The 12,412-nt window shown below is 44.9% G+C and overlaps 3 protein-coding genes and 1 pseudogene across 4 annotated transcripts in view; 1 reads left to right on the top strand and 3 right to left on the bottom strand.

Annotated features, from left to right (window-relative positions):
* LOC149103378 (macrophage mannose receptor 1-like) overlaps positions 1 to 12,412 on the top strand; it is a 137,722-nt pseudogene that overhangs the window by 7,122 nt on the left and 118,188 nt on the right. Inside the window, exon 5 of the transcript XR_016201777.1 lies at positions 998 to 1,393. The product of XR_016201777.1 is annotated as a macrophage mannose receptor 1-like (transcript). The remainder of the gene's footprint in view (positions 1 to 997; positions 1,394 to 12,412) is intronic.
* On the bottom strand, positions 3,135 to 4,712 carry LOC149103379 (uncharacterized protein F54H12.2-like). Its single transcript, XM_089272621.1, has one exon. It carries the CDS (start codon positions 4,537 to 4,539, stop codon positions 3,157 to 3,159), a length of 1,383 nt encoding a protein of 460 aa, XP_089128747.1. The 5' UTR covers positions 4,540 to 4,712; the 3' UTR covers positions 3,135 to 3,156.
* LOC149103380 (uncharacterized) lies at positions 5,971 to 6,734 on the bottom strand. The gene has a single exon (XM_089272628.1). It carries the CDS (start codon positions 6,732 to 6,734, stop codon positions 6,015 to 6,017), a length of 720 nt encoding a protein of 239 aa, XP_089128754.1. The 3' UTR covers positions 5,971 to 6,014.
* On the bottom strand, positions 7,003 to 8,136 carry LOC149103381 (uncharacterized). The gene has a single exon (XM_089272627.1). The coding sequence runs from the start codon at positions 8,134 to 8,136 to the stop codon at positions 7,045 to 7,047; it is 1,092 nt and encodes a 363-aa protein (XP_089128753.1). The 3' UTR covers positions 7,003 to 7,044.

Genomic DNA, 12,412 nt, shown 5'->3' on the forward strand with positions numbered 1-12,412 from the left:
ATGGTTGTTGTTGTTGTTGTTGTTGCTGTTGTTGTTATTATTATTATTATTATTATTATTATAGTTACATTAAACGAATTAAATTGTTCTTGTTTGCCATATAATAAACATCTTATTAAACTAGCTTAGTCGGTCTGTAATGGAGAATCTTGACCTCGGTCGTGTGTAGTCAGAGCTGAAGTCAGACCTCACTGCGTTCGGTCTGTACTGACGACCTCGGTCAAGATTCTCCCATACAGACCTCCTGCTCGGTTAATAAGAGCTAATTAATTCTGTTTGGCATTAGTACCTTAGCAATAACCTCAAGAAAAAACTCGCGGCGCTACCTCTTTTTCATTATCTATTCATCAAAGCATAATACTCAGGATATGGCGGGATTATATACCGATCGTGCAATCTTTATTGGCTATTCTCAGGTTACAAAACACGCCTTATATAACGTTTTTGCAATGACTTTGGAATGCAATAAAGTAATAAACTGTGGTTTTGCTTTCGCTAAATAATTCAAAAATGTTTCACTAGACTCCTGTAATGCGATTTTCACTAACCAGAGCAAGAAATATGATCAAATATGTTTTTGTCGTTCCTGATTGAGGTGTTTGTTTCATTCTTCTTTAGTTTCTGCTCGCAAATGATCAAACGAAAAACTAGAATTAATCCCCTGTTAGGTTATCATCCTGTTCGCGCATCCTCCGCTTGATTGTTAACCCTCGCGCTCAGGAAATCGCCAGTTACCGTGCTAAAGATGGCGTTACAGTATTCGCTGTCGATGTTGTTATTGCTGTTGTGCGTTGTGTTCTGTTTTGGCCGCCTCTGCTACATGTAGTAGCAATGGTATACACTTCTTCATCTCTCTAACGAAGGAATGCAACAAAAGGAAACTTAATTACATCCATATCACCTTATCCTAGTGCTGTCTTTGTCCGTTGATCCATTTTCTAATGTGTTCTGCCATTCTTTTCTTTTTTCTTTCTTTCTTTTTTTTTTTTTTTACTAGGAGCTTCACGTGGAGATAAACGCTGCTCTTGCTACACCTTTGAAAATGACTTGTTAATGTCGTGGCCAATAGCAATGGCCTCTTGTAAATTAATCAACAAGGAGTTAGTGGTTAGAGAAACAGAGCAAGAGTGGAAATTTTTAACTATGGAGATTCAAACTCGAAAGAGTGGAAAATATGATGAATGGCACATTGGTTTGTATAAAAGCTTAATAACTGGGAAATGGACTTGGATCAGTGGAAAAGCACTAACTATGGACAAATGGCAGGATAATACGCCTAATGACAATGACAGTCACACTCTGATGGCCAAACAGAGGCCACCTGGATTTAAGGGATCGTTTAAGAGCATCATTGGAAACACTTCCAGAGGATGGATATGTGAGGAAATAACAGGTATAAATATGATGTGAATTCCATAAAGGCTATATCAAGCCAGTTTATGTTATGCTTTCCTTCTCACCCTCTTCCGCTCCTTACCCAACCCCCGTGGAGGAGTGTTTTCTCCCTTATATGGGCTTTATAGGTATGTGAGGCCCCAAATGGTAGGGTTTTCAGTCGTTTTGATTATAAGTAGGGTATGGTTTTTGTCTTTAACTGGGTATGTTGTTTACAAGAAGCTACTTTTTTAGGTCATAAATATGGAAGGGATCGATTCACTACTACCAATTTAATTCCATAAAAATGCCATGAAATATTCATGAAAGACCCATGAATCTTTTTTCAGGGCCGTGAATATTGCAATTTCCTATTTTCAAGGCCTAATTGAAATCCATTAATTTTTTGGTTAAAATTCTTTGATGGTTCATGAAAAACATTTTCATGGCCATGAAAAGTCGTCACTGCATGATCCAGAACTGAAATTAATAGATCATTAAAATCTGTTTTCATGGCCATGAAAATTCATGAATAAATCAAAGTTAAATTTAATGGGTCATGAAACATATACTACTAGATTTCGTGGCCCATGAAGTTGTCATTGAAGTTAGAAACTGACCAGACCTGCCTTTAATGGATCATGAAAATGTGCTCATGGCCACGAAAAGTCAGAAATATGAACCCAAATGAAATTTAATGGGTAGCTAAGGTGTAGTCAACAGTAGCCAAGGTTCTTGAATTTTTGACAAACTTTAGCTTGTATGACAGTGGTAGTAGCTACTCAGCAATAAACACTGCCAGATCTGCCTTATCTGCAGCAGTAGATTTGTCTGACAGTCCTTATACAGTGGGTGAACACCCATTGATAAATTTTTATTAAAGCACCTCCTCTTCCAAGATATCGCACAATATGGGATGTAAGAAAAGTTTTGGACTTGCTAAAAACTTGGATTCCTGCCAAGAAACTGAACTTGCAACTACTCACTTTTAAGTTCGTTATGCTGTGTCTGTTGGTTACTGAACAAAGATGCCAGTCAGTTCACTTAATGGACATTAGACATATGGTTAAAGGGAAATCATCATACAAGTTTCATGTTGAAATGCTTTTTCGATGCTTTTTTTCACGGGATTTTTTCAATCAGGGACCCCCATGAATTAAACCATGAAAAACCTGTCAAAAAGGCATGAAAACCTTGTGATTTTCGCATTAAAATATTCAGAAGTTTTTGGTTTCATAAAGGGAAAATCGCAGATTTGGTCATAAACGGGGTGAGGGTTTTGGGAAGCGGGCCGCACACCCCCACCCAATATTTCTTGTAGTATGCCCCGGACCCCACCCCACTGCACTCTTTTCATTTACCATCACACCTTCAGGCGTCAATCACTTCGAATCCAGGAGACTCCGGGAATTCGATTCGTTACTGTTATTTCTAGAGTCTGGTGGCTAGCTAGAGGGTAATCTTTGAAATAAGGATGAAATATATATCATTGCAGTTGTAATCACTAATCAGTACATGAGAACTCTGTTTAAACTTGGGCCTGTAAACTTATACAGTGTAACACTGACTCCCTAAATAGCAACGTCTCATCAGGATGGTTACCTCTTACAAAACGACATAAACTACGGCTGTATTTGGGACACCTCATATAAGCAATCACTTAATTAAATAAGGTCCCCAACTACATTCATTTGTTATAGAAAGTTCAACTGCACTGAAATTTTCTTCAATAGATAACTTCAATAGATATCATTCAAGGCTACTTTCTCCATTTTTTTCTTCTCATTGGTACACGTCGTAGATGACGACTCGGTTCTCGTTGATCTCCAGCAAGTTCTCGAATTCGTCGTACAACAAGATGGTCAGGTTTTCTCCCGGGTTGGCTCCAAAATCGATCACCAGACGCAGTTCACCTTCCTGCTTGGGGTTCAACACTGGACTGTCCAAACATCCATTGGCAGTGTTGTCAAATACAAACATGTTGCATCTCTTGTCGTCACCCCAATCCACTTTTCTGACCATGTTTCCTTTTCCCCTGCACAAAGCTCCTGAGGCTTGGAGGAATCTGTAGTAGCCTCTCTGATCTTTACTGTCCCCATCGTGTTGGAGTTCTAGGGTCTCGTAGGGGTACTCTTCACCTCTCACCAATTGTTTGATAGAAGCGAGATTGAATTTTCCAAAATTGAACGGACTCTCTGTGATGGTTCCATTGAAGGCAGCTTGTTTCAACAACAACACCACTAACCGATTAGGCAGCTTACTGTGGAAAGGATTGCTGCACTCAAAATGACGATTGTCGTTGGGATGAGAGTAAGTGCGAATTTCACCTCTCACCGTGGGGTAAGTGGCCACTCTTCCACCTTTCATGCTGGTCATGATCTCTCGGTACACCGAGGGAGTCACTCTCACTTGAGACAGGAACAATCTCACTTTCACGTCGGCTTCAGTCAGTCTGAGAGTACTGGCACCGGCCCATCGGATGGTCCACATAGCTGGGATATTGAAGTACATGTCGATCTGGATCTGCACGCCAGGTACCAGCAATTTGCTGAGATGAAACACTTCCAGGAAAGGTTTGAACCTCAAAGTCACGGCCTCTCCATCCAGAAACTGGAGTCGGCCCTGTACTAGGTTCTGGAGATCTTGGGTTAATTCAGCATAATTGGCGTGAGTCGTATCCAGCTTATTGGCAGTCAATTCATCGGCATCTCCGTCGTCGGGTACACCGAGACAGTTGTACCAACCACTAGGTGTCAGGATCGTTTCACCGTCGTCTCGGTCGTGGTTCAACAGCGTCTCGATGTAGCCTTTGAGGTGGTAAGTGTCCGTCTGGGGGCTGATGAGAGTACCATTCAATCTCACATTGATCTGTTTGAAGAGGGTGTGGGCCAGATTGTTGGCGAGTCCCATGACATCCGCTGTCAGCAGATTCGTGTTGTCACTTTTCTTGACGGTCAATTCCACCTCGAAGAAACTCTCGTTCAAGTCGATAAAGTCTTCTTGAGGATCGACTTGGAAGGTCACTGGATTGATCCCAGTATTGAACGGGTTGATTCTCACCGAACGTCGAGACGACATGCTGACATCTGTGGGAGGGGTACTGAACATGTTCAGGCGAGGGTTACGTACCCCCGCCGACCGGGCATGAGCCACGATGTCCGTCATCGTCTACGTCGTCGTCTTCGTCTCCTTCTCAGGGCGGACTGCACCCAACGATAGTTTGGACGTTTTGATCGTGATGGGAAGATCGATCCGCCTTTATACGTTCGTCGTATTGGGATAAGTCTCACGCGCCTCGAGTAAATGGGATTCATACTCCAAATAGGTCTTTTCTCACTTTTTTCGCCAACGACCGTTTGATCTCTTGCGTCGCTTTACGTTTCACGGCGCGTGTCGCTCCTCTCTTGACCCCGGCGAGTCCACCTCTCCAATTGGGCTTTCCTCCCTTGCCGCCCGAATTTAAACCTTTCAGACCCTCCGTGGCCGTCTCGGTGATAAAGTCTCTGAGAATGCCGGGACCTCGTTTCTTGACACCTCTCCAAGCCATGCCGAATCCGTCTCCAGATTGCTTCATTCTATCGGGATGAAACCGTACCAGCGTTCCACCGATCATTCTTTCTTAAAGTGTAACGTCACGTTCGTATTGCCGTCTCCAAAACTCACCAGTTCTCCAGTTGTCTCAGCCACCTGCACCTCTATAATGTCAAGGACGTCTTTGCGCACGGGAATATATTGAATGTGGTAAGGTTCGAAATACTGGACACCCGCACCTCTTCGAATCAAGTTGACCTCTCTCAATAAATCCGTGACCTGATTTCCCACCACGCTACTTCCTCCCACGTCAGAGTAGGCGAACAAGGAACGCGAACTGTTTCCCACCACCACCTCGAAAGCTTTGTTCAGGTTCAGAAAACGCCAATTGCAATAGATGCTGAGTCTTAAAAAATCTCCATTTCCTCCTTTATCTGTGGCGACAGTCCAAAAGACAGGTGATCCATCATCGTCATGTACATCCCCGACGACGCTAATGTCTGGAATGACATCGTCAATAAATTCGATCTGCAAGTTAGGTCCCAGTTCGTAACCACCGCCGTTCTTTTTGAGCCATCCCATTTTACAAGCCAGTTCAACATTGATGTGAAATGCAGGGAAATGCACGACCGGACGTAAGATGTTTTTGTTGTCCGTGACCAGGTCTTCGCCTTCCCACTTGAACTTGACGTAGGTTCTTTTACCATCGTTATTGACATATTTTGAGCCTAACTTGAGTCCGGAGTTTTTAAAGACGCGTTGTCGATCGAAATAGGCGATCATGGATTTCATGAGTCCAACTCCGTCCACGTTGTAAAATACCTCTTTGAGGTCATCCGTGTCGAAGTAAGCTTCTCCATACGTGTAGTAACTACTCGATTCTATGCGTCTCCATGATGAAAAGGACAAGATGACTTTATCCTCAGAAGCGGTGAAGGTAGGCAGCGTCACGTGAGCATCCGGCATAGCGATGCTACTCATTCCCACTTTCCATCCTCCGCTTCCATTCAGGCGTATGGGGCGAGGTAACCTGATCTTGAAATGGTTCGACTTGTTGTCCGGAAACTCGCTCTTACTGCTGTGACTGGGTAAGCTGACGTAAAAATCACTCATCCTTTTTTGAAATGCAACGTGATCGTAGTCACACCCGACGCAAAGTTCACCAGTTGTCCGTCGTTCTCAGACACTTGCGTCTCGACAATGTCCAAAAAGGTAGTGCGCACCGGTAGATATAGGATGTGTCTCGGTTGAAGGTCGACCACGTCCGGATCGTAACGAACTTGTTTCAACATGTCTGTGACTTGATTTCCCGTCACCATACTCTGTCCCACATTCGAATACACGAACAAGGAACGACGCTCGTGACCGAACGCTTCTTCGTAACTGCGATCCAGGTCCGTGAAAACCCAATTGATGAAACAACTCAAATGTAAGGTGTCCTGGTCGATCTTGTAAAATAGTTCGTCCCCGTCATTCTGTCCTATGATCAAGTCCGTGGCCGTGGGTACGACCTCCGTGGGAAATTCTTTCCTCAAGTGGGGTCCCAAGACGTAACCGGGTTGACCGTTTTGCAATTTTCCCATCTTGACCCATTTCATCTTCTTGGCCAATTCGATGCCGATGGACATTTGAGGAAAGACGCGTTTACCACGGATCAGGAGGCCGATGCACGTTCTCGAGTTGTCGAGGACGCATTCTCCATTCTCGGCTCTATGCATGACCGTGTACAGCAATTCGGTGGGATCGTCGGCTTTGCTCTTTTTCTTGTACATGGACACGTCGACATCCGTTCGATCTCTCAACCTATGCATGTATCGATCTCGTATCATGTTCAGTAACTCGGTACCGGTCCTCGGCGTGAATTCCAAATCGCCCTCTCTCGTCACCAAAGAGACCTGGGTGTATATGTTTCTAGACGCGTTCACCATATCGATCCACCAGATTTCAAACAGAAGAGAATCTTTCAAACCCATCTTACGCACCGCGGACGGAAACGAGAGGTCGCTGATACCCACTTTCCAGCCCGACTCTCTCAACTGTAACGGGTTCGGCAAACGATTCTTGAAACTATTGGCCTTGTCCGGGAACTCGCTCGTACTGGCATTGCTCATCAGTTGCACGTAAAAGTCGTCGGCATACTCATTCATCCTTAAAGTGTAATGTCACCGACGTCACGCCCGATTCAAAGTCCACCAATCTTCCGTCGTTCTCGGCCAATTGCACCTCCACTATATCCAAAACATTGCTGCGCACAGATTTATATTGAATCTGATTCGGTTCGTACGTCGCCTTGATCGGGTCGTGGGGAACTTCTCTCAAGAGATCCGTCACTCGATTCCCCGTGATGGTGCTACGACCTACATTCGAATACAGGTACATGGGACTTCGAGGCGGAGGGAGGTTCGGATGGACGATGACTCCACGATAGGTCTTGGCGTATTCCTCGTCCAAGTAACTGAAGCGCCAGTTGCAATAGGGACTGAGCTGTAACGTCCCGCTGCTGTTCAAATTCCAAAAGTTATGAGATCGATTGTCGCTATGGTCGGTCCAGTCTTTCTTAAAATCAGACGGAACGGTGTCGTTGGGAAAGATCTTGATCATGTTCACGTTCAAGTGAACGGAGTAATACGATTCCTCGTTAATCAAACCCAACTTCTTGACCAGTTTAGAACCAAAATACACTCTGGGACGTTGTCTGTCTCCGGACTCGTTGAGGAACGTATCGGTGTTGTCCAGAATCAAATCGTTCCCCTCCCATCTGAACACGGGGTAGTACTTTTTCCCGTCCGGCGCTCGTAGACTTTCATCGGCACGATCCATATAATGATACATGCGATCGTGAAAACGATTGATGAGGTATTGCATGAGAGATTTTCCACTCGTCACTTTGTGTCGGTCACGGTTCAGTTCCTTCCCGTAGACGTCAAATGGTACGCGGTATCGTCCCGGACTCCACGTAATCCCATCGGATTGCAAGATGAACGTTTCAATAGCCCACTCAATACCGAACACATAGTCGTCGTCGTCAAAGTCGTGCGCTTGAGGGACCGGTACTTGATGCGGTCGTGACGGAGGAATCGGGTAAGAAACGCTCGACAAGCCCACCTTCCATTCCTTGTCGGATTCAAATAGGAGCGGATACGGCAGACGATTCTTGAAACTGTTGGCCTTGTTGTCCGTGAACTCGCTCGTACTGGCATTGCTCAAAAACTGCACGTAAAAGTCTTTCATTTTTGTCTTGGCTTTTTGGTCACGTATAAGCCTTTTTTATCCACCCAACTGTCGTACTTGACTGGCCAACCTTTCCAACGCACCAAGACTTTATCACCTTTCCTTTTGACGATCTTGTCGATGCGGAGCAGATCGTCGTCTTTCACGGACACCTTTTGCAAATCCTGCGCGTAAAACGTGCCTTCGACCGACGTGCCGTCCCATTCTTCCACTCTGTACGTGGGAACCTTACCAGGACGCACCCTGCGTATCACAAACACCTCTTCGGTCCAACCGGGTAAATACCCTTTCTTGAACTGTCGGAACTTCTTGTTCAGTCTCACACGATCCCCGACTTTCAGTGGAGGTCGTCTCGATTTTTTTCCCCTTTTTTCCTTTTTACCGTAAAGAGTCTCCCACACGTCCTCGCTATTGGCTAAAGTCACTTGATCGGGAGCCATCTTGATACTGCGATGATACGATCGATTGTACCCTTGGACCAGATCTTGTAACACGGGCACAAACTTCATCGTATTCTTCACGGTGAAGTACCGGTACAAACGTTCTTTCAAGGTCCGATTGAACCGTTCCACCACACTGGATTTCGTATCCCCACGGGTCGAAAAATGATGAATGCCTTTCTGCTTCATGAAATCCTGAAACGTCTTGTTGTAGAATTCCTTCCCGTCGTCCGTCTGAAGATTGATGGGTTTTCTACCTCCTTTCAAGATCTTTGCCATGGCCTCCGTCACCGCTTTACCCGTCTTGCTCTTCAAGGGTTGGACCCAGGCGTGCTTGGAAAACACGTCCACCACCGTCAAGAGATAACGATACCCTCGATTGTACCTGGCGATATTGATCACTTCGATCAGGTCGGCCGTCCACTGCTCGTCGATTCCGAACACCACCACCGGGACCGTGGGAAACCGACGACGTCTGGGTTTGTGCAACGAGTACCCCAAATCCCGTTGCAGTACCTCGCGAGCACGTCGTACCGAGATCTTATTGGCCTTGGCGAATCGCGTCAGACCACCCAGACTACCGGGTCTAGAAGGATCCCGATACCGTCCCAGTAACGTCCCGGTCGAAAGCGGCTTTTGCTTCTTCTTTTGACCTTTCTTCATAATCGCCAAAGTTTGTGAACGCACTGTCTCCACAACTCGAAACGTTGCTCTCGTACCTCGAGATACTTCTTAAATGAATCGGGTTGCTGTTTCAACCACAAGATATAAACGACAAAACGCATCACGTTGGGTTCGACGTCGGTATAGTCAAACACCTCCAAGGGCGAATCACTGAAAGTGTCCGGGATGGGTTCACCCTCACCGTATCGCGCATAGACTCTGGTGCACTTGGAACACAAGGAAGTCCAACACCATCGATCGGCCATGGTCTCACACACTCTCGAGATCAACCAACTCAATGCATGAGACATAATGATTTGAATCCAATTTTTTATTTCAACTTTCTTATATGTACAAAAAACGTCGTGCCTGATTGGTTCTTACGAAAAAACAACTCTGATTGGCTATCGAAAAAGAAGGCAAAAGACTAGTCTGAATCTGTAAAGTATGCAACATATTCCGTGTTCTTACATTCTTGACCATACTCATTATCACAGTCTTCCTCATAGGTATCCATGGCATAATATTTACAATTTCTCCAACAACAATCCCCTTTACCGGGTCTCCACTTCAGCGCTTCCTCTTCGTCCCCATTCACATAGAATGCTTGTCGCATACTCTCTCTACACTCACCACATAGGTCATCCTCATCAGCTTCAAGGGCACGAAAGAAAAACCGATCCTTCCACAGATCACGCTGACGCATGATATCATTGATCAACTCTTCCAACTTCAGACACGTTTCCTTGTGATCGCACCTGTTGAAAGTCAGTATCTCCTCCACCCTGGGACTCTTGTCTGACTCCAACACCCGTCGTGATAGGTCACAAGCGAACCGCAAGGGTTCAAACAGATCACGGATGGCATCACCCATCATGTACGTGAGGTTATCGGTGGCGATCAAGCAGGAACGCTCTGCGTCCAGGGTGGGATCCCGACAATGAATGAATTTGAAATGGTTGCTACTACTTCTATACATCACGCGACACCACTCACCGCAGAAAAGGTACACCTTTTCGTTCCAAGAGCTCAAAAGACCACAGACAATCGGGTATTTTGCCTAACGGTTCGAAGAGATTGTCAAAAATGTACATGTTCACCTTTGCATCCGTAATGGCATCGAGATCTCTTAAAGTGTGTACCTTCTGATCCACAGTCTGCTCCACTAGTTCCCGAATCTGGTTAGAGTTGCTATAGTAAGTCATCTTGCCTCGTCAAACCTCTTTCTTCTTAGATCCGACAATTCAGGATGGTGCTTCGGGTCTCCCCAGTCAGTCAGGTGTCTTCGAAGCCTAAAGTACAAGGGATCAACAACGTGCAATTCCAAGTTAATTACCCTCGTATAGGGCGCCTTCTTGCCTTCTTTTTCGATTATATCCAAATTGTCAGAAGCTCGATTCAAATGTCGTCTCAGATCTTCAATGATCTCTTCAAAGTCTCTGTCATCCAAAATCCTACGGGTCATCACCGCACCAAGAGCAAGTCGAGAATGATTCACTGCGTCAAACGGGCTCCTTTTATACCCGCGGCGCACCCACTTTCACTCAGTACACGTACTTTCACGGATCACGCGCCATTTTCAGATCCACCAATCGCAATGAAGACCGTCATATGATCCCATCACACCACACGTCTACGATTGGTCGTAAAAACATCCATAAAGTCGAACCACGCATTCCATCACGAGTCACTTTTCAGCAGTCGTCATGGATTCACACGTCGAACCCGAGAAGAACAAGAAGATCTGTTAGATCTTAAAACCGCGCTTTTAAAATTTAACTGTTTTCTTAGCACTACAGTCGCAACGCAGTGCACATTCGAAAGTAATCCTTGATGATTCATTGATTACTGTAGACATCACATCACTTGATCAACACAGACTGTACTATTGCACCATCAGTCGTAGCCGTTGTGAAATCTCTGATGACGTAATAGTGTTAATCTGGAACTTTCTTTGGGATATGTATGGGCATGAAGATACGAACACTATTAACAACAGCTTTCTTTCTTAAAAGTCAAGTTTAAATTTAATTTTTTCCTTGAGTAAAGGGCTAGCAAAGAAGTCACACGAGTCACATAATTCAAGAATTGCGTTATCGACGGCTATCTTTAGTACGGCGGTTATTTCCCTATCAGTGACGTAATCATTGCATGTCCTGACATGTTCTTTGCTTGGCTTGCAAATATTTCATTTTCCTTCCGATCTATGAACTCGCTGCGGTGAAACAGCCAAAGAATTTACTTCATTTGCCTAAAACCACAAGAAATACTCGCAAACTTGCAAACAAATTGATGACCGTCGCTTCTGGCGAAATAAACTTCCAAAGTAAACACGATCTTATTAGTCACGTAGCGAAAGTGAAAGTGCAACGTCAACGCATTCCATGACTGACGTAATACCTTTTTTTAGCGTATTTATTATTCTCTTTGAATCCAACGCTTCGATAAAACCAAAAGAAAATATATTTTACCCACAACAAAGGAAACAATATCCGTAAAATTATCCGTGTATTAATGTTTTAACAGCTTCTGGCGGAAAAAACATCACACGTTGCGTGACTCGGAATTTGGCCGGGCGGAGGTCTGCGTCTGGTCACCGACAAAAAAAAAAAAAATAAACCACGGGTAAACCTAGACCCGCGCTCGGCCCATGGCCGCGCGGTTAAAAAGAGAAAATCATCCAAAAAGAAGGAGGCACGTAAGAAACTGAAACTGCTCCTACCCAAGAGAGTGGAAGGAGAAGGAGGAGGTAAACTACAATCCACCTTAGATAGATGGTTATTCAAAAAACCTCGTGCCAGACTACGTTTCAATGAACGCGTCCTCTTCAAAGAGATCACACCGGACTCTGTCAGTTGGACCACCGTACCTCTCAAAGGCTTCTCGCAGCCATGGAGCGTCTTTTCAATCAAACGCCAAGAAGTCAAAAGCGAAATGAAAAGCAACCATCGACGTCGAAGACTAAGACTGACCCCCAAAAACGTGCGAAAAACCATCCACATCCTAGAAACCATGCTAAGGGAAAACACCTTGTTGGGATACTAACTCATCTCTCTTCCTCATAGACGCAAAGCTACCTGCCATTCAAGGCGGATGCCTGACAGTGATAAGAGAATCACCTCCTCAAACCATTCAAGTCCTGGAACCGATAGGACTCGACAAATTCAAGAAAG

This window comes from Orbicella faveolata, unplaced genomic scaffold (assembly GCF_042242905.1).
Source record: "Orbicella faveolata isolate gen_17 unplaced genomic scaffold, um_ofav_v1 contig_35, whole genome shotgun sequence".
In the NCBI taxonomy this organism is placed as follows: Eukaryota; Metazoa; Cnidaria; class Anthozoa; order Scleractinia; family Merulinidae; genus Orbicella; species Orbicella faveolata.

Bases quoted from the DNA above. Each gene is read 5' to 3' on its own strand.
- LOC149103381 (XM_089272627.1), bottom strand. From the start codon at position 8,136: ATGAAAGACTTTTACGTGCAGTTTTTGAGCAATGCCAGTACGAGCGAG.
- LOC149103380 (XM_089272628.1), bottom strand. From the start codon at position 6,734: ATGATACGAGATCGATACATGCATAGGTTGAGAGATCGAACGGATGTC.
- LOC149103379 (XM_089272621.1), bottom strand. From the start codon at position 4,539: ATGACGGACATCGTGGCTCATGCCCGGTCGGCGGGGGTACGTAACCCT.